Genomic DNA, 22,092 nt, shown 5'->3' on the forward strand with positions numbered 1-22,092 from the left:
TCCCTGCCCTCATAGAACCTATATTCTAGTGAGAAGAGAGAGACAGTAAACAAATAAATAGATGAATAATCTGATTTGACAGATGGTACTAAGTGCTATGGAGGAAAATTTCAAAGGCAGGGGAAGGAGATAGGAAGTACAAGGCAGGGGAGGAGTGAGGATGGGTTACAGTTTTAAATAGGGGTGAACAGAGAAGGCCTCCCTCAGAATTCACGTTTGAGTAAAGCCCTGAAAGGTGAGAAAGCAGGCCATGAGGATATATGGTGGAACAGCAAGTACGAAGACCCCAAACAGGTGGTCTCATCAGAACATCACCTGTGTGCAAGGCGTGGCTCACTTGCTGTGATGGCATGTCCCTCTTGTCTCTGCCTTTATTAGGGGCTACAGCTTTTCTGCTTTCTGGTCTTTGCTTATGAGGCACTGTGCCTTGAATGGCCTACCCACGCAGCCCCAAGTGTGTAGTCCGCCCACCCCAACACAAATCCTCCTCTCTCCACGAACCCTTCCCTGTTGGTGTTCATTCTTTTTCTGAATTCCTTTTGTACTTCTCTGAGTTTTTTTCCTCACTTTTTCACTTCTTGACTGTATGATACAGTAAGTACCTTGTGTCTACATCTTATCTTTTCAGTGTCTGTAAAGTATAGCACCTTATCCTATACTGTGGATTGTCTCATTTGTCTTTTCCACCTGTACGCCATGGCCCAGAGATCGTACACAGCCCATCCCTGTGACGATGCAGAGAGATGGGGAGGAGGGGAAGGGGCTGCCGGGGAAATGGGTCCATTCAAGCACTCCAGTTGCAGATCTCTTCCCCCACCTCCCCAGTGACTGCTTTCCTTGACTGCAGAAGGGGTACACTGAACTCAGAAAGGGTTAGAGTCAAGAACTGGTTTATTCAGTCATTGTCTGCCACAGTTGAACTCTGGGTTGTTTTCTCTGCTAACCCTGAAAAGCAGCTTGTTCTGAATGCCTCATCACTTTCTGGGCCAGGATGCCCCTGTTACTGTCAGTTTTATAAACATCAAACTTTGCTGTGCCACTTTAAATAATCAGGGTTGCATTTTTAAAATTTATTTATAGGGTTGCATTTTATAGGAATAGAATCTAGGACTCCTAAGCTTCTAAAGCTCTAAGCAATTCCTTCTGTAATTGACATATTGTTGTCACACAGGTGTGATTTCATGGCCATCCCATAAAGGTATATGATTGCCTTTTATAGTCACACCATAGTAGCAGTTTGTTACACTTTCTTCCTTACAAAAAGCTGGTTTATGTATTTCTGAGCCCATAACCCATTCTTTTGAAGATCTCCAATTGTGGTAAGTTTTCATCTATATAGTATCACATTGGGAGAATATACCACAGTTTATCCATTCTACTGTGGATAAGCATTTGGGTAGTTTCTTTGTGGGGGCAATTGTGGATAGTAAATTCCAGAACACATCTATTGGTAAGTTTATGTATGCATTTCTGTTGGGTATATGTCAAAGAATATAATTACTAGATCATAATGCATATGTATGTTTTCCTTTAGAATAATAGATATTGCCTAAGTGTTTTCCAAAGTAGTTGTACCAGTTACACTGTTACCAGCGCTGAATGAGAGTTCTAGTTGCCTTATATCCTTGCCAACACCTAGTATTTTCTTTTTCCCCCCTTTTTTTTCCAGCTTATTCCTTCTGGTTGATGTGTAATGGTATTTTGTTGTGGTTTTATATTGCATTTCCCAGACTAATGATGTTAATGTCCTTTCATATGTTTATTGACTGTTTGGATATCCTCTCTTGTGGTATGCTTGTTCAAGTTCTTTTCCATATTTCTGTTGGATTCTCTTTTTCTTAATGATTTATAGAAAATCTCATATTAATTTCAATGTAGTCCAGTTTATCAATTTTTTTTTTATGGTTAGCTCTTTTCTGTGTCCTGTTTAACAAATCTTTTATGGTTAGCTCTTTTCTGTGTCCTGTTTAACAAATACAAAGATGTTCTTTGTTTTCTTCAGATATCTTTATTATTTGACATTTCACATTTAAATCTAGTATGATATAATCAAGACCTATATGTTTTTTCATATGGATAGCCAAGTGGCATAGTACCTTTAATTGAAAAGACCATTCTTTCCCTGTAGATTTCATTGTCACCTTTGTCAAGTATGTGAATCTATATATGGAGTCTCTGTTGTATATGTGGGGGCTATTTCTGGACTCTATTGTGTTCCCTTCATCTGTTTGTTTTTCTTTTTGCCAGTAACACACTGCCTTTAATTATTGTATCTTTATAGTAAATCTTGAAGTCAGACAGTGTAAAGCACTACCACAATTTGCCTATTTAATTCCTCTTCTTCAAGATTGTCTTTGCAATTCTAGGTGATTTGCATTCCCATATCAATTTTATTTTATTTTATTTTATTTTATTTTAAGCTCTTTATTGAAATATAATTGCTTTACACTCTTGTAGCAGCTTATGAGGTACACCAAAGTGAATCAGCTGTATTTATACATATATCCCCATATCCCCTCCCTCCCACGACTAGTTCCCACCCTCCCTGTCCAGACCCTCTAAGGCATCACCCATCATCGAGTTGATCTCCCTTTGTTATACAGCAACTTCCCACTAGCTATCTGTTTTACAGTTGGTAGTGTATATATGTCTATGCTACTCTCTCACTTCCCCCCAGCTTCCCCTTCGCACCGCCCCCCAACCCCATGTCCTCCAGTCCATTCTCTGCATCTGCATCCTTATTCTTGTCCTGTCAATGGGTTCATCAGTACCATTTTTTTAGATTCCATATATATGAGTTAGCATACGATATTTGTTTTTCTCTTTCTGGCTTACTTTGCTCTGTATGGCAGTCTCTAGGTCTGTCCACCTCATTACACATAGCTCAATTTCATTCCTTTTTATGGATGAGTAACATTCCATTGTATATATGTACCATATCTTCTTTTTCCATTCATCTGTTGATGGACATTTAGGTTGCTTCTACGTCCTGGCTATTATAAATGGTGCTGCCATGAACATTATGGTATATGTTTCTTTTTGGATTATGGTTTTCTCTGGGTATATGCCCGGTAGTGGGATTGCTGGATCATATGGTAGTTCTATTTTTAGTTTTTTAAGGAACCTCCAAACTGTTTTCCATAGTGGCTGTACCAACAGTGCAGGAGAGTTCCCTTTTCTCCACACCCTCTTCAGCATTTATTGTTTCTAAATTTTTTGATGATGGCCATTCTGACCTGTGTGAGATGATACCTCACTGTGGCTTTGACTTGCATTTCTCTAATGATTAGTGTTGTGGAGCATCTTTTCATGTGTTTGTTGGCCATCTGTATGTCTTCTTTGGAGAAATGTCTAGTTATTATCTTCCGTCCATTAGTGGATTGTGTTATTTGCCTTTTTGGTATTAAGCTGCATGAGCCGCTTATATATTTTAGAGATTAATCGTTTGTCAGTTGCTTCATTGGCAAGTATTTTTTCCCATTCTGAGGGTTGTCTTCTTGTCTTGTTTATGGTTTCTTTCGCTGTGCAAAAGCTTTTGTTTCATTAGGTCCCATTTGTTTATTCTTGATTTTATTTCCATTATTCTAGGAGGTGGGTCCAAAAGGATCTTGCTTTGATGTATGTCATAGAGTGTTCTGCCTGTGTTTTCGTCTAGGAGTTTTATAGCATCTGGCCTTACATTTAGGTCTTCAATCCATTTTGAGTTTATTTTTGTGTATGGTGTTAGGTCAAGTGTTCTAATTTCATTCTTTGACATGTTGCTGTCTAGTTTTCCCAGCACCACTTATTGAAGAGGCTGTCTTTTTTCCATTGTATATTCTTGCCTCCTTTGTCAAAGATAAGGTACCCAAATGTGCTTGGGTTTACCTCTGAGTTCTCTATTCTGTTCCATTGATCTTCCTTTCTGTTTTTGTGCCAATACCATACTGTCTTGATCACTGTGGCCTTGTAGTATAGTTTGAAGTCAGGAAGCCTGATTCCACCAACTTCGCCTTTCCTTCTCAAGATTGCTTTGGCTATCTGGGGTCTTTTGCATTTCCATACAAATCGTAAGATTTCTTATTCTAGTTCTGTGAAAAATGCCGTTGGTAATTTGATCGGGATTGCGTTGAATCTGTAAATTGCTTTGGGTAGGATAGTCATTTTCACAATACTGATTCTTCCAGTCCAAGAACATGGTATGTCTCTCCATCTGTTTGTACTATCTTTGATTTCTTTCATCAGTGTCTTACAGTTTTCTGCATACAGATCTTTTGCCTCCTTAGGCAGGTTTATTCCTAGGTATTTTATTCTTTTTGTTGCAATGGCAAATGGGAGAGTTTCCTTAATTTCTCTTTCTGCTCTTTCATTGTTAGTGTATAGGAATGCAAGAGATTTCTGTGCATTAATTTTGTACCCTACTACTTTACTAAATTCATCAGTTAGTGCTAGCAGTTTTCTGGTAGAGTCTTTAGGGCTTTCTATGTATAATATCATGTCATCTGCAAAGAGTGACAATTTTACTTCTTCTTTTCCAATTTGGATTCCTTTTATTTCATTTTCTTCTCTGATTGCTATGGCTAAAACTTCCAAAACTATGTTGAATAGTAATGGTGAGAGTGGGCACCCTTGTCTTGTTCCTGTTCTTAGAGGGAATTCTTTCAGTTTTTCACCATTTAGAACAATGTTGGCTTTTGGTTTCTCATATATGGCTTTTATATGTTGAGGTAATTTCCTTCTATGCCCATTTTCTGGAGACTTTTTATCATAAATAGATGTTGATTTTTGTCAAAAGCTTTTTCCGCATCTATTGAGGTGATCATATGGTTTTTATCCTTCAATTTGTTGATATGATGTATCACGTTGATTGATTTACATATGTTGATGAATCCTTGCATTCCAGGGATAAACCCCACTTGATCATGGTGTATGATCTTTTTAATGTCCTGTTGGATTCTGTTAGCTAGTATTTTGTTGAGGATTTTTGCATCTATATTCATCAGTGATATTGGCCTGTAATTTTCTTTTTTCTGTGACATCTTTGCCTGGTTTTGGTATCAGGGTGATGGTGGCCTCGTAGAATGAGTTTGGGAGTGTTCCTCCTTCTGGTGTATTTTGGAAGAGTTGAGAAGGATAGGTGTTAGCTCGTCTCTAAATGTTTAAAAGAATTTGCCTGTGAATCCATCTGGCCCTGGGCTTTTGTTTGTTGGGAGATTTTTAATCACAATCTCAATTTCCGTACTTGTGATTGGTCTGTGCATAGATTCTGTTTCTTCTTGGTTCAGTCTTGGAAGATTGTACTTTTCTAAGAATTTATCCATTTCTTCCAGGTTATCCAATTTACCCATGTCAATTTTAGAATTATCTTGTAACTTTCTGCAAAAATGCTGCTGGGGTTTTGATTGGGATTATGTCAATTCTATATCAGTGATTCTTACCCAGGGCAATTTTTGCCCTCCACAGGACATTTGGCAGTATCTGGAGACATTTTTGGTTGGTATTCTGGGGGGAGTGCTACTGGCATAATGGGGACAGAGGCCAAAGATGCTGTGAAATATCTGACAATGCACAGAACAGCCCTCCACCAACAAATTATCCAGCCCAAAATGTCAATAGTGCCACTGTTGAGAAACTCTGAGTTAATATAATCAGTATTTCAGTTGAGCTTCTGTCTGCCATCTTACTGTTTGTTTTCTGTTTGACCCACTGGTTTTGCTTCCTTTTTTTCTCATTTTTCACCTTCTGGATTAATCAAAAATATTTATTGTCTCATTTTTACTGCTCTCTGAACTTTCATAGTTCTTTTGGAGTTTACCCTATGGATTTCAACATGCATTCTTGACATGTTACAGTCTAATACAGATTTTTTCTTTTACCGCTTCCTAATACTGCTAACTCTTAATACACTTAACTCCTTTCACACCATCCATACATCTTTTGTGCAGTATTGTCTTGCATTTTACCTTCATTTGTGAAAAATGTTTTTGTAGTGTGTAAAATTCAAGGTTGGCAGTTATTTTCTTTCAGCACTTTAAAGATGTCATTCTTTTGTTTTCTGGATTTCATCATTTCTTTAGAGAAGATGTCTGTCACTTCTGTTGCTGCATAACTTTTAAGATTTTTTTCTTTATTTTTGGCTTTTCAGCAATTTGACTGTGATGTGATGTGTCTGTGTGTTTCTCTCTGTATTGTCACCTTGGGCTTTACTGAGCTTCTTGAATCTGTGGGTTGATCTCTTTCATTTGTTTGGACATTTCTCAGCCATTTGTCCCCCTAGTAGCAGCCTTCTCTCAGAAGTCATGTATTTTGAAATCCCTGAAGACCACAGGTTTTGCAAATAGAACTTCAGTCCTATATGACCACATTGAAAGCATTGTGGTTTCTTTCTTCCTCAGTGACAGCCCTGGGCTTCATCGTAATCCTGAGCCATGTCCAGGAGCAGCAAATGGACCAAGGGAAAACAAACAAACAAAGGAAACAACTATTGATTGTTGACTCACTGTGAATTTTCATCCTTCACTAGAGTATTTGTCCATCTGGTCTTCGTTGCTTCTACTACAATTTGATACTTTAAGAAATGATTTTTATATTTTATTTGGGTTTCTCAAGTTGTCACCAGGAGTATTGGCCGGCCATACCCTACTATATCCTACTTGAAAGGAGAATCTGTACAGATGTTTTTGAGTGCTTATCATATGCCAGATGTCCTTGTAGGTTCTAGGTGTAGGATTGCCCAGTCTAAAGTAGGTAAAACCAGCATATACAAAATAATTCAACATATTAAATACAGTTAGAGCAGTGTGTGCAGTGGTAGGAATCAGGAGGAAAATATGAAATAGCACCACCTGTTTAGGAAATTGCAAGTTTTATAATTTCACGTGGTTGCAGTTTCAAGTTCAAGGGGTGAAGCAGTGCAAAATGAGGTTGATGAGATAGGCAGGGGCCTGATGGTGAAGGGCCCTGTATGCGATGATAAAAAGGCGTTTGTACTTTAGGCAGACTACAAAGAGCAGGTGAAGAATTTTAAGCATGGAAAAGAGCGATCTAGATTTTTGTTTTAAAAAAATCACTTATATGTGGGACTTTCCTGGTGGTCCAGTGGTTAAGACCCCGAGCTTCCACTGCAGGGAACACAGGTTCGATCCCTGGTTGGGGAACTAAGATCCTACATGCCGCGTGGTGTGTCTGAAAAAAAAAAAAATACTTACATGTCAGTGAGAAATGTGGATTCAAGAAGGGCAAGCACACAAGGCAGGGGTGGCCAGAGAAGAAACCATTACGGTCAGTCCAATATTTTTATTTTGATTATTATTTTTTAATTAAAGAAAAAGTTTTGGCTGCGTTGGGTCTTAGTTGCAGCATGCAGGATCTTTGTTGTGACATGTGGGATCTTTGGTTGTGGCACACGGTCTCTTCGCTGCAGCGCACAGGCTTCTCTCTAGTTGTGGTATGCGGGTTTCCTCTTTTCTAGTTGTGGTCACGGGCTCCAGTGCATGTGGTCTCTGTAGTTTGTGGCACGTGGGCTCTCTAGTTGAGACGCAGGCTCAGTAGTTGTGGCACATGGGCTTAATTGCCCCACAGCATGTGGGATCTTAGTTCCCCGACCAGGAATCAAATCCACATCCCCTGCATTGCAGGGCAGATTCTTTACCATGGGAGCAACAGGGAAGTCCCGGTCAGTCCAATACTAAATAGGGGTAGAACTGATGAAACTTAAGGGAACAGTGGAATTAAGAAGGAGGTGAAAGAAAGCAGAGACACTAAGGTGTCTAGCCCTGGTGAGGACCATAAATCACAAAGGGAATACAGAAGAAAGAGCAGATGAGTTCAGTTTGGGACAGGCTGTGTGTTCTCACTTCACTAGCTCTCTTACGGTTTTTGTCATGTAATCTGAGAACATAGTTCAGGGGACCCCAGCTTATCTTCTTGAAACTCCTGAGTTGAATAAGAGAGATACAGAGCCCCAGGCCATTGCTTTCACCCCAGCTTTAACCAGACCCTCTGATTTTATCTGTTTTACGTGATGGGCTTCTACATCAACAATTTATTTGAAGAAAGTTTTCCATGCTAAAAGGAAAAAAAAAGTTGCTCAGCAATGTTTCCTTCTTCATGCATCTTCCCAATGTAGATCTGTTTCGAGTCACTTTTTGTTTGAATGGAGTCCTCTGGTTGGCATGTGGTGCTACCCTCTCAGAATCCTTGCATATGACTCTTTCACCCTGACAGCTGAATATCTTTGCCATAAGTAGGGTTCAGGGGCCACAATCCTTTATTCGCGGTCAGTAGATGCTATTCCACTGTCTTCTATGGCAAATGAGAAGTCCAAAGCCAGTCTTTTTCTTTTACAAGTTATTTGTTGTTTCTTCCTGAAGGCATATGTGATTTTTTTTCCCTTTATCTTTTAGTGTACAGAAATTTTACCAGAATGTGACTAGGTGTGTATCCTTCAGTCTTTTCAATCTCCAGATAAATCCTTTTGCAGCTCAGGGAAATGTTTCAGTTATTTATTTGTTTTAGCTCCTCCATCTGTTCCTTTTTTTCTTTCCAGAATTCCCAGCTATTTATATGTGGGTTCTCCCAGATCTGTCCTCCAAGTCTCACATTTTCCATATCTTCGTATTTTTGCTCAGAGTTTAAAGATAGCGCTACTTGATCTTCCCAGCCACTGATTGGATCTTAGCAATTAACTGTCTTTTTTGTTTTTTTTTTTTAATCAATTGAGCTTTTTTGGTGTGGAAAGACATGTTTTTAAAATTCTAAGAAATATCCTTTGTCTTGTAATTGAATTCCCTTATTAGTCTTATTATGTTTCAAATTCTTATCTGTCTCCTTTAGCAGTTCTGTTGATCTTCCAAATTGGGGCTCTATTTGCATTTCCTGCTCCTGACTGTTGGGTCCCATTAAGGTGGTTACTTTCTTTCCTTTTGTTGTTCTAACTACTGGTACCTTGGGCAGGAGGTAGCACAGCAGCCTCTGGGTCATCAGTGTGTGAGCTGGTGCTGATGCGGTGTCAGTTGTCCCTGGCCCAGCTTTCTGGCCTCCACACCTGGCATCTTGCTAGCCCGAAATAGGGAAGATTTGGGCTTCTTCCCTTCCCTGGCTTCTTTGGGGTCACAGAGACCAGGAGATATCCCCCCACGGAGCCTCACAGACCAGCATTGCGCTTCCTCTCATCGAGTTCTGTGGACCAGACTCTGTCTAGGAGCCCTCCCCTGACCCGGGGGGGAGATCCAGCACCAGCTCTCTTGCTGGGCTGAGCAGGTCTTGCCCACATCCACCAGGCACCACTTGCCTGCCAGCCCTACTGGGGACAGGGGGAAGCAGCAGACACTACTGTCATCATCTGTTCAGAAGCCCCCAGCAAACAGAGCCAAGACAGAGAGAGACAGAGAGACAGAGACAGAGAGAGAGACCACCAGACTGGTGATCTCTAAGCTTCCATCCAGCACCAGAGTTTTACAGTTGTGCACGTTTAATGGTCTCCAGCTTCCGCGCAGTCCTCTGTACCCTTGGGTCACACTTTTATGTCTTCCCAGCATGCTCTGCTTCCCCAAAGGGAATATTTGAGACTTTTATTTCTCTCCTCAAGCCCTCTGTTTACCCTCCTTCTTGTTCACTCTCAGCCCATGACTTTGCATTTCCACTCGCAGAGGAAGGAACCTCTCGTGTAAAGTTGCGCAGCTCCTTCGCTTACCTATAAACCCGTCTCCTTTCACCGCCTGCCTGCTGTCCACCTCTCCATCCTGCTCGAACCTCTCTTCTCCCATGGTCTCTGAGATAGCATGCGCTCCTGGTTTTCCCATTTCCCTGGCCACTCCCTTTCCTTTTGTTTTGCTTTCGGTCTCACCCAGCTCTGACTCTTCTCCCATATTACTGGCTGCCAGGCGGTCTTTTCAATGCATAGAGTTGATCCTATCACCCTCTGCTTCAAACCTCTTCACGACAAGAACAGGCAAAGCTAGTCCACGGTGATAAACGTCAGAGTAATAGTTACCTCTGGGCAGGGGAAATAGGAATTGGTTGCAAAAGGGCATGAGGAAGCCTTCCAGGGTGCCGGAAATACTCTATATCTCATTTTGGGTAGTGGTTCCATGGGTCTCTGTGTACATTAAAATTCACTGAGCAGTATGTTAAGACTGTTGCACTCTGTGTATGTTATACCTCAAGTTAAAAAAGACCAAAAGCTTCAGTGGCTCTCCATCACTACCACAGGTTAAAATCCATACTCTATAGAATAGCCCACAGGTTCCTATTCACTCCTCCCTCAAATCTTGGCTCAAGCATCTTCCTCCTGTGAACCCCCCACCCCCCCAGCCTTCTGAGTGTTATGACACATACGTCTTCCACCCTCATGAGGACCATAAGCACAGGCCTATCCTCATTCTTAACAGACTGTGTTGTAACTGTACATCTGCTTCCCTCCCTGGACTGGGAGCTCCTTAAGACTAGGAACAGCTCTTTTCCGTTCCACTGCTCCCCTAGTGCTTTGTGCAGTGGCTGGCTCATAGGCCCCCACTGAATGTCTGTTGAAGGAATGGGTACAAGTTCCCTTTGTATTTGCTTTGAGCTTGGCCTTCTTTACTGAAAAGTCTCCTCCCTCCAGCCTGCAGGATGTTTCCTCAGTGAGCGGAAGGCTGTTGCACAATGGCGGTTTTTGATACCCCGGAGGAAGCCTTTGGCATCTTGCGTCCCGTCTGTGTTCAGCTCACAAAGACCCAGACGGTGGAGAACGTGGAGCGTCTGCAGGCACAGTTACAAGCCGTGAGTGACTCTGCCCTTCAGGAACTTCAGCAGTACATCCTCTTCCCTTTGCGGTTTACTCTGAAGACCCCGGGCCCCAAAAGAGAGTGTGTGATCCAGAGCGTGGTGGAATGCATCACCTTTGTCCTCTCTTCAACGTGCGTGAAGGAACAAGAACTTCTCCAGGAGCTCTTTTCGGAACTCTCTGCTTGTCTGTATTCGCCTAACTCCCAGAAACCAGCGGCTGTGTCAGAGGAGTTGAAATTGGCAGTGATCCAGGGCCTCAGCGCATTAATGCACTCAGCTTATGGGGACATCATTCTGACTTTTTATGAGCCCTCCGTTTTGCCTCGTTTAGGATTTGCTGTGTCTTTACTGTTAGGCCTAGCAGAACAGGAGAAATCAAAACAAATTAAAATGGCTGCCTTAAAATGTTTACAGGTTCTACTCTTTCAATGTGACTGTCAGGACCATCCGAGGTCCTTGGATGAGCTTGAGCAGAAGCAGCTGGGGGATTTGTTTGCTTCTTTTTTACCTGGACTCTCAACTACACTGACCAGGGTCATCACAGGAGACTTTAAACAAGGGCACAGCATTGTCGTGTCTTCCCTAAAGGTCTTTTACGAGACAGTGAGCTTCATTGTGGCTGATGAACAGCTCAGAAGAGTCTCAGAGGTTCAGGCAAAGCCTGCTGTGGAGCACAGAGTAGCGGAGCTGATGGTTCACAGGGAAGCCAGTTGGGTAAAAAATACCAGCGACAAGTTGACTGTCCTTATTAAAAAGATAATTGAGTGTGTTTCAGTTCACCCACACTGGAAGGTGAGGCTGGAACTGATACACTTTGTCGAGGCCCTTCTCTTGAAGTGCAGTCAGTCGCTGGTTGAATCAGCTGGTTCCCTCCTGAAGGCTCTGGTGAGTCTGGTAAATGACGAGAGTCCTGACGTCCAAGCCCAGTGCAATAAAGTCCTGAGACGTTTTGCAGATGAGAAAGTGGTGGTGGGCAGCAGAGCCTTTGCTGACGTCTTGTCAGAAAACCTGCACTCCCTTGCCACGTCCCTCCCCCGCCTGATGAACTCGCAAGACGATCAGGGCAGGTTCTCTACTCTCTCCTTGTTACTCGGATACCTGAAACTCTTGGGCCCCAAAGTGAACTTTGTCCTCAACTCTGTGGCCCATCTCCAGCGCCTTTCCAAAGCGCTTATCCAGGTTCTAGAATTAGATGTGGCCGACATCAAAATCGTTGAAGAGCGGCGTTGGAACTCGGAGCATCTGAGTGCTTCTCCAGAGACGTCAGTGACGCGGCCATGGGGTCAAATGCAGAGGAGGTATTTCCGCTTCTTCACCGACGAGAGGGTTTTCCTGCTCTTGAGGCAGGTTTGTCAGCTTCTTGGTTTCTATGGGAACCTCTACTTGCTTGTGGACCACTTTATGGAACTTTACCACGAGTCGGTGGTTTACCGGAAGCAGGCCGCCATGATCCTTAATGAACTGGTTGCTGGGGCTGCTGGGCTGGGGGTGGAGAATCTTCATGAAGAACACATTAAAACCAGCCCGGAAGAACTGAGGGAGATCGTGACGTCGATACTTGAAGAATACACAAGCCAAGAAAACTGGCATTTGGTCACTTGCGTGGAAGCTGAAGAAGTGGGAGAGGAGCTGACAATGGCTCATTCAGGCCTTTGGGCCCTCACATCTGGGGCACACTCCTGCCAGGCCGCCTCGTCTCCCACCTCCTCAAAGCCAGGTCCCACGATCTGCTCCATGAACAGCAACATCTGGCAAATATGCATCCAGTTGGAAGGGATTGGCCACTTTGCACACGCACTAGGCGAAGACTTCCATTTGCTCTTGATGTCAGCCCTCTATCCAGTCCTGGAGAAAGCTGGAGACCAAACCCTGCTCATCAGTCAGACAGCCACCAGTGCCATGATGGACATTTGCCACGCTTGTGGCTACGACTCCTTGCAGCACTTGATCAATCAGAATTCAGACTATTTGGTAAATGGGATCTCTTTAAATCTGCGTCATCTGTCTCTCCACCCCCATACCCCGAAGGTCTTGGAAGTCATGCTACAGAACTCAGATGCTAGCCTGCTTCCTTTGGTGGCAGATGTGATTCAAGATGTCTTGGCCACCCTAGACCAATTTTATGATAAGAGAGCTACTTCCTTTGTCAGTGTACTGCACGCCCTGCTGGCAGCATTAGGTAAATTGAGAGCCCTTTTGTAACGTTGATTGGAGGGAAAGACCAGTATCCTTGTTTGCTTAACCTTGTTTTTTTCTCTGTGGTTGTGCTGTGGAGGATGTGATTTGAATAGTTGCCTATCTGGTCCCATGTGTTCTGGTAGGGTTCTGTGGCTTATAATAATAATAATCTCTACCATCTATTGAGCTCCTGGTCTGTTCCAGGGACATAAACCCTGCAGACTAAATGTAAACGTTATTTTTACTTTACAGAGAAGGAGAACTAAGGCTCAATAAGCTCCTACTTAGCTAGGGTCACACAATTAATAAGTAATAAAGTCAGGATTTATGACAATTTTGTTCTTTTCAGTAACACGATATTTAGTGTCAGCAGTGTCTATGCTAATGGAGAACAGGGCTCACATGAATTATTCAGTCCACAGATAATCTAGAACAGTACCGTCCAATAGAATTTTCTGTGATGATGGGAATATTCCATGTCTGTTTTGTCCAATACAGTAACTACATATGGCCAGTGCAACTGAGAAACTAAATTTTTTATGTTTATTTAAAGAGCCACATGTAGCTAGTGACTGCTATGTTGGACAGAGCAGGTCTAGAAACTTTCTTTTAACCTTTTAATTGTATGAGATGGTTTAAATTTCTCTCCTTCCCTTTGACCCTGTTGGGTGTCTGTTAGAGGTAGTAGCCACCATTAAAATGGCAAAGTTTTGGACTATAAGAAAAAGAATCCCTCCACTGGATAGTCAATCTTGGAATGAAAAAAAAAAAGAGCTATATACATGAGTTCCTTTTATCCAAAGAGCATCCCTCCAGTGTTTATTTCAGTGCTGCTCATAGCTGCCAGGGTAGGTGGGAAGGTTGCTGACCTCATTTTGTCCGCTGAAAAAGCTAAGACCACGTAAGAAAGTTTCTCAGGGAAGGCGACCGAACAGGGACAGTCCTCTGCCCTTTGGCTGATACCGCTTCCAGCGTTCATTCATTCGATGAGTGCCTGCCGGATGTCAGACACTGTGCTGAGCCCTCAGGATGCAGCAGTGAATAAGACAAACTCAGGGAGCTTTCCTGCTACTGCAAGAGATTAACAGGGACAGTAGCAGAGTGGTCAGGGAGGGCCTCTCTGAGGAAGTGATGTTAGAGCTGAGACCTGAAAGCTGAGAAGGGCTCATCAGTACATACAGAGCTCTCACATCCTTTTTAGGTGTTTTAAGAACATTCAGGCAAAGGCCTGGAGGGAAGAAAGGGCTTGGGGTCTTTGGAGAAAGGAAGAGAGGTCATTGTGGAGACAGTGACACGAGGTGAAATTGGAAGGGTGGGTGAGGATGAATCCTACAGGGCCTTGTAAACCAAGGGAAGGAGTGGGGGTTGTATTTTGCAACCACTCGGAAGCCTGCGTACTGGGCTAGTCACTGGGACTAACCTGTATACCAGACTAACCTGGTCCCTGCCCTTGTGGAAACAATCATAAGGCTGGCTTACTGCTTATAGATTTTAAACTATGAGTGGGTTCCATGGCCCACATATACCCCAGGCTTCTACCCTTAGTGCTCTGGGGGATTCCACTAAGTGTCAGTTGGAGTTTTAAAACATATATTAAGAAAAGGCCTATTAAAAGTATCCTCTCATGGGACTTGCCTGGTGGTGCAGTGGTTAAGACTCTGTGCTCCCAATGCAGGGGGCCTGGGTTCAACCCCTGGTCAGGGAACTAGATCCCACATGCATGCCACAACTAAGAGAGTTTGCATGTCGCAACTAAGGAGCCCGCCTGCCACCGCGGAGACCCAGCACAACCAAATAAATAAATATTTTTTTTAAATTAAAAAAAAAATCCTCTCAGGAGATATCTTAGTTTGGGCCTTGAAAATTGAATTGCCTTGGATTCCCAGTGCCTTTGGTCGTCTCTAAAGGAGGAATCCTGTGTAGCACCTTTTCTTTAAATTGTAGAGAGGAAAATGAGGGATGACTAAGCTTGACTTGAGAACATCCTAGGAAAGGCAGCAGAAGTGGGGATAGCTTTTCTGAAAGTCTTGAAATAACCCAGACGATACCTGCATTTTGGGCGGTAAGCAGTATTGTGGGGAGTGGATCTGTCCCGCACGCGTCAAAGTAGCGCCGTCTGCTGGCATTTCCTCTTGTCATCGAATTGTCTTAACTGATGGTCACTCTTTTAAGATGGGAGTGGAAGTGTGGTCTCAGAGAACTTCCAAAAGGTTTTCCATGAACCCAATGTGCCTTTTGGAAGTTGGGTTACCACACACCCAGCGTTTCACAGGCATTGACAAAAAGCACATGAGGTTCCGCCGTGAAGGCAAGCACCATCAGTTACATTACTGCTTAGCACCAGCTGCTGGATGGCTGATTATCCATAACAACAGAACACTTCGGTAGCTTTGAAAATGAGAAAGCATCTATGCCACACACCTCAGCACGTGGAGGTCGTGCCACAGCCACACATACAGGGCCGCCGCGTGGTTGTGACGGTCACATAGCGTTCTGTTGTGTGGTGGCACCATGCTTTAAGCAGTCCTTTCTTGGTGGATGTTTTGGTTGCTTCTGATCTATCCCCCCCGCCCCGCCCCCCCCCCAAAAAAAGTGCTGCAATGAGTATCTCTGTAGGTCATCTTGGACATGTCTAAGTGTATCAATAGGGTAAATTCCTAAGACAATTGCTAGTTTAGAGGGTATTACATTTAAGTCTTTGATGGAGCGATACAGAGTTTCAAATTGCTCTGTAAAGACATTGCACCAATTTAAACTCCCATCTGCAATGTAAGAGAGTGCCAATTTTGCCACCCCCTCACCCACACTATATATTACCTAGCTTTTTGATCTTTGCTAATCCAGTAGGAGAAAAATTGCACCTTATTAGAGTTTAATTTGCATTAAGAGTGGGGTTGAGCTGCTTTTCATGTTTAAAAGCCATTTGTGAGCAAAGACTTTTTAATGTCTGGCACTAGCCTTAAATCTAGAAAATAATCTGTAGCGTGTCTACTTTTAACAGTGTAAATGCTGGGTCCTGGCTTTAACCCTTGGTGAAGGCAATCCCTCAGAGTGCAGTAAGGACAGATTTAGGTCTGGGCATTGAAGAAATGGCATAATTGATCCCTTCATGTAGGAACCTCCAGATACTGGACGGAAGGCTCTCATGTCCAGCATTTGTTCTCTGCTGCTCCCGTTGGCCTGGCCCTGGCATAGCCCATCTGTTATTGCTCTGGCTCTGTGCAGATGCTCCTTGCTAGGAAAGAGATTAGTGGGTGCCAGAGGTCGTCAGAAACTTTTCCCCTGCTGTCTGCAAGAGGAGGACGAAAATTCAGGCTACAGGGCTTTCTTGTTGTTTCATCCTTTAAGTAGTAAGGGCCTTTTTTGCAATGAAGCCGTGGGAGACCCCAATAGACACAAAGAGTTAAAATTAGAGCAGTGCTGGTTAAAGAAGGCATGGAAACACTGTTCCTACCCTTTAACCTGCTGTCTCTGTGTGCCCTCCCTGTTAGGACCCTGAGACATTTCTGCAGAGCTCGAGGGCTCAAGGCACAGTTTGAAAACCACTGGTTCAGTAATGTTTAAGGCTTATTTAGAAATATTGGAGCATCACTGAAGAAGGAAAAGCTTTGGAGAGGAAATGCCCGCCTTCTGAGCATTTTATATCAAATACCTATGTGAGACTTAGTTCTGAAGGCTCTGCAGAACCCCTCTTCTGCCAATGAGCAGTGTATGCTGCACTCAGAATTTTGTCACTTGTAGCTGTTCTCCAGTCTAGCATATTTATTCACTCAGCATATATTCTGAGCACCTACTCCATGCTGGGCGTATTGGCTTTCCAGTGGCGATCAATGGAGCACAGTGTCTAATGGGAGAGTCAGACACTAAACAATACATACAAAGTAAATATAGTAATTAGAAGTGATGAGTTGAAATGAAAGAAAAGAACACGGTGCTGTATAAGATAGCATATAAGGGCATATAAGTTAGATTGCGGGGGGGGGTTGGGGGGTGGCATCAAAGGATGGCTTAACTTGGCAAGGTATATTTGTATTGAAACATGAAAAGTGAGTAGGAATTAACCAGATGTGACATAGGGGTTGAAAGTATCCCAGACAGTGAGAACAGCACGTGCAAAAGTTCTAAGACAGGAGGATACCTGGCGCATTGGAGGAACCGGAAGATGGTCAGTGAACAGGCAGCTGGGAGTGATTAGAAGAGGAGGTTGGAGGGACAGGTAGGGACTGGATCCTGTGGGGGCCATGCAGGCCATGGCCAAGAGCTTATTCTACTTAGAAAGTACTAATGCCTGTTGTCAGTGACCAAGGTGATCATTATAACACTTTATTTACAGCCCAGTGGTTCCCAGACGCAGGTCATCTCGGGCAACTCCAAGAGCAAAGTGTAGGGGAAGAGGGAAGTCATTTGAGCCAAAGACCAGCAAGTCTTGAGGAAGGACTTGAGAATACCGCAACAGCCGAAGACATTGAACAGTTCGTGCTGAACTACCTCAAGGAAAAGGATGTGGCCGATGGAAATGTCTCAGATTTTGATAATGAAGGAGGTAACTGTTATTTATTTTGGCTTCAGCTGTTTTTTACTTTTTGAAGCAGATTATTGTAAAAACAATCGAACATCATTATAGAAAGTTTGGAAATAAGAAAGGTCACTCATAACCCCACCACACTAACGTAGGCATTCTCACTTTGTGTGTAGTCTTTTTCCATCCTTTTCTATTGCAAACCTGTTTTTATTTGGTTGCAGCCACAGTGTAAATGCATTATACCCTTTTTGCATTTAGTTATATAATAAGGAACTCTTCATGTTGCTATGGAGTTTTCATAATTAATGTTTTAATAGCTGCTAGTAAGTATCCATTCCCCTGTGGGAAATTTAGGTTGCTTCTAGCTTTTCACTCTAATAAACAGTGCTGCAGTGGATGTTCCTATGCACGTGACCTTTTCCTTCATTTTGCATATTTCTTTATAAATCCCAGAAGTGGGATTTCTAGGTCAAGGATATGAACATTATTTTATGCTTGCCAAATTGCCTTCCAGAAAGGTTGTATCAGTTTACACCTTCCCTTCAGCAGTGCAGGACGAATACTGGTTTCCCCACAATCTTGCCAACAATGGCTATTACCAGTTTTACTTCTTGCTAAATTAAAACGGTTCTTGTTATTTTCCTTTGCATTTCTTTGATTACCAGAAAGGTTAAACATCTTTCTGTATGCGTCTTGCCCAACAATTTTTTTATGCCCATTATCTTTCCATATGCTTTGTCCATTTATTTTATTTATTGGTAGGAGGAGATTCCAGTGTTTTCCTTACCAATTTATATGATAAAGGAGAAGGGAGTTCAGGCTAGTTGAAGCTCTGGCCTGTTGTTTTATTCACAAGCTCAATCTGGAGCTTCAGGTCACGGAAGGATTAATAAATTATTAGAATCTCCTCTGCAAATATAAAATGCCAAGTCATAATGAGCTTGGTGGTCTCAGAACTATCTTAAATCGAACTGAGTCCCAAATTAGTTTGTTAGGTTGGAATCGAGCAGATTTCTTTCTTTTTTTTTTTCTTCTTTTTTTTTTTTTAGGCTATCTCTACTCCAAGACGCTGGTGAACTGAAGCCAATACTTCCAGGAAAACAGGAAATAGTAGTTCAATGCAACTAACTACAACAAATTCCTTCTAAATAGCAGGGAAGCATCACAGGGCCCAAATAATGATTTATGCAGAGCTGAGTGGTTATTCTCAAGAACAGAGTTTTCTGATCTGAAATCTATCAGGCGTTTTCTTCTCAGTTTTGTTTTTTGAGCCAACCCAGTCCTTCTCATAAACTGCGCCCCTCGCCCAAGCCTAGAAACTGTGAAGAAGAGGCATCTTGATCCCTTGTAATCCAGATTTGCCGCTCTTGTTTGATACTCTAGCATTGTCACTGAATCCATTCTTTCATGATTAGGATCTTCTGGTTCTAGTTGATGTTCCCTAGGAGCAGACTGGATGAATCAAATCTTTCTTCCAATAACAAAAATCCTTATCCCTCAGATAACATTTCGCAGTCGGTGAATTTCAAACAACACATCCTGCTCTAGAAAGAAAAGCACAGCCTTATCATTCTTATACTCATCATCCATCAAGTACACACCACACATTTGGCATTATAAGGAATGTTTGGATTGATGTTGGTTCAATATAGGTTTTTTGTTTTAACCACAAGAGCAACTTGTGTATCTGAGGTCCCTTTCTCCAAGAAATGCAAGCATTCTACAAGCGCATTTTCATTTATTTTTTCAGCATCTGTTAGAGACAGGAGTGGACTCTACTGTAAGATTCTGTTTTTCCAGCAGAGGAAGCTGAAATGGGAGAAATGAGCACAGCCGGTATTGAGGGTGTGGGGAGGCTGGAGGCTATAAGCAGATAGAGGAAAAATTTCAAGGGAGGAATTTTGGTCTGGGTTTCATGTAACTCTCAGGTCTTTTTGTCGTTTTAATTTACAAACTTTCACCTATCTCAGTGCAGCACTCCAGGGAATGAAAAAATGATAATAGCTGGTGACATCTCATTTAACTCTCTCAACAAGCAAATGGGGTATACATGCTTTATCCCTTTTTTTCAGATGAGGTAACATGGTATGAGAGGAGTTGCTAATAGGATGTGGAGGCAAGACTTTGGTCCTCTGACCAAACCCCATCCCTATGTATGATACCAAGCTGCCCTGGTGTTATTCTTATGCAAAGATGCATAACGCTTCATCTTGGCCCTCAGAAGAGCTTACAGGCTAGTAGAGAAGACAGACAGTTACCTCCTTTAGTCAAAGGAAGAACCAAAAGGAAAGGAAAGAGAGAAAAGGGCAAGAGGCCAGCCAGGGAACGGTCAGCCCTGGGGCTTCAAATTAGAACCTTGCCCTCTTATGTTTTTATTTTAAATATTTATTAATGGCAACTTAGAAAAGACTAAAAGTATAGGGAAAAAATAAAGATCATCCATTATCTCATGACCCTATCTCTGTTAATATTTTGTGCTTCCTCCTGCCTCTATATAAAACTTTATATAATAGTGCTCACACTGTGTATGCAGTTTCGTATCTTGCTTTTCTCTTTTTAACACAATGTTATTTCATAAGCATTTTCCCTTGTCATTGAAGCCCTTGGTAGACACAAATTTTGGGGTGCTTATAACATGCCATTCATCGTATGGCTATGCCGTGGTTTTTATAAGCACTCCCCCTTGAGTGGACATGAAGAGTTTTCCCTGAGTTTTTAGCTGTTACAGGTAATGCTTTGGTGAATACCTTGACCCATAGCTTCACCCAAATTTTACATAGTTCCCTTGGGATCAGTTCCTAGACATTTTCCCTCCTGAGTCTTACTCCTGATCTGAGGTTGGGAGATTAAGTTGAGGTGGGGCATCTCTCATAAAACACTGCCCCCAGCCATGCTCTTTTTCCAGAGGAGCAGTCAGACCCTCCCGAAGTGGATGAGAATGACACCGGTCCCAACATGGAGCCACCACTGCCAGTGCAGGTCCAAATAGCCACAGACGTGATGGAGCGCTGCATCCACTTGATGTCAGACAAAAATCTGAAAATCCGCTTGAAGGTCAGTGTGCGGCCCTTTCCCTGCACTCACAGAGCAGCGGGACTGAGGTTTGGTCTGCTGGCAGTGACTACACAGATGAGCAAGGAGCCGCCCTTATCTCCCAGTGCATGTGCGGTGGCCAGGAGAAAGCATCAGAAGGAATTTATCTGTGGGACACCAGTCTTACGTCTTTCTGTATCAGCCCAGGTGCCGAAAGGGAGCTGAGTCCCCTCAGTAGAATTAAAAACCACAAAGTTTTGGAGAGTCATTGCATCTCCAAGGGGGAAAAAGTCATGTGCTTTGGAAAGGATATCATTTTCTGAGCTGACTTAATGTGGAACACGGGTTTTAATATTTGAGAGTGGTCATTCGTCCAGGCCTGACACTAGCCCTTATCTCTGTTTCTGTTTCCATTTTCATCCTAGCCAAGCACCAGCACTTTTCTTAATCTTACAGCCTCGTTTGCTGGCAGTTCCCCAAGCAGCCTCCCCATCAGCAAGGACTTAAACTATACAGTAGCGGCTCCGATGACAGGACAGTGGGGCGGGGTGGGCATGGGGACGCAGCTTTCAGAATCACCTGGGGGCAGATCTTACACCCAAAGGAAAGCACAGCCTGACCCACTCCTCCCTACCCCCAAGCAGGAGAGAAACTCAGCCGCCTCCGTGAATTACTGATAGTGAGGAGAGCGCTTTGCCCTGGTCAGGGGTGGTGGGCTGGGAAACCCTGACCCACAGATTACCTCAAACCTCAGCGTCTGGGTTTTGGGGAGTTTGTTTAGTCTTCCCAGAGATACTTCTTAGCATTGTCTGTTGTTCCATTCAGGGGGCACTTTTCAGGAGACTTTTGTTGGTGGTGTCTGGCTGATACATTAGCAAAGTGTCTTTCCTCTTCTGGAGGCTTTGCAGCAGCCATACATACACTGTAGCTACTGAGAGCACCAGCATTGGGGTCAGCGCTGCATACCCGAGTTCGAATCCTGGCTCCGTCCCTCATTAGCCACGTCACCTGCAGTAAGTCAGTTCACCGTTTTGAGCACCGTCTTCTCCATCTGTAAAGTGAAGATGATGGCACCGACCTCACTGGGTTGTTGACTATAAATTTAAAACAGCATCAGGCGTGGCATATACACCCATTCACTTACTCGCTCATTCACTAAATGCTTATTGAGGACTGCTGCAGGTCAGGCAGGGGCACATAGAAGGAAACGAAGCAGACATGATCCCTGTCTTCATAGAACATCCCCTCTCTTGAGGGGAAGGGGTGATGTGCAGATTCACATACATGGAGGAAATGCTGTAAAGGTGATAAGCAGGTTCTGTGATGGAAAATTCACCCATGTAGTAAACACGTTTTGGGAATCTACTCTACCAAACCCTGTTGAGTAAGAGGGAGCTTACATTCTGATTTAGACCAGATTGTCTAAGGCTAAGAAGAAGCCAGCCCTGCGGGGCAAAGGGAGGGGAAAGAACGTTCCAGGCAGAGGGGGAAAACGTGCATCTTTGAGTCACTGAAGTATGATAACTTGCCCAGTAAGGACAGAACTCAAATCCAAAGCCAGTCAGCGATACCAAAGCCATTTCCACCATACTGTACTCTCCTGAGGTTTCTCT

General features: G+C 43.1%; 1 protein-coding gene across 3 annotated transcripts in view; it reads left to right on the top strand.

Moving 5' to 3' along the window:
* The window catches only part of TTI1 (TELO2 interacting protein 1), a 45,980-nt gene that overhangs the window by 7,035 nt on the left and 16,853 nt on the right, over positions 1 to 22,092 (top strand). For all 3 annotated transcript variants that reach the window (XM_057703239.1, XM_057703240.1, XM_057703241.1), the window contains exons 2-4: positions 10,583 to 12,925; positions 17,258 to 17,467; positions 20,352 to 20,500. In XM_057703239.1, the coding sequence (XP_057559222.1) occupies positions 10,624 to 12,925; positions 17,258 to 17,467; positions 20,352 to 20,500 (2,661 nt within the window). In that variant the 5' untranslated portion in view covers positions 10,583 to 10,623. The remainder of the gene's footprint in view (positions 1 to 10,582; positions 12,926 to 17,257; positions 17,468 to 20,351; positions 20,501 to 22,092) is intronic.

The sequence above is a fragment of the Hippopotamus amphibius genome, chromosome 12, assembly GCF_030028045.1.
Source record: "Hippopotamus amphibius kiboko isolate mHipAmp2 chromosome 12, mHipAmp2.hap2, whole genome shotgun sequence".
In the NCBI taxonomy this organism is placed as follows: domain Eukaryota; kingdom Metazoa; phylum Chordata; class Mammalia; order Artiodactyla; family Hippopotamidae; genus Hippopotamus; species Hippopotamus amphibius.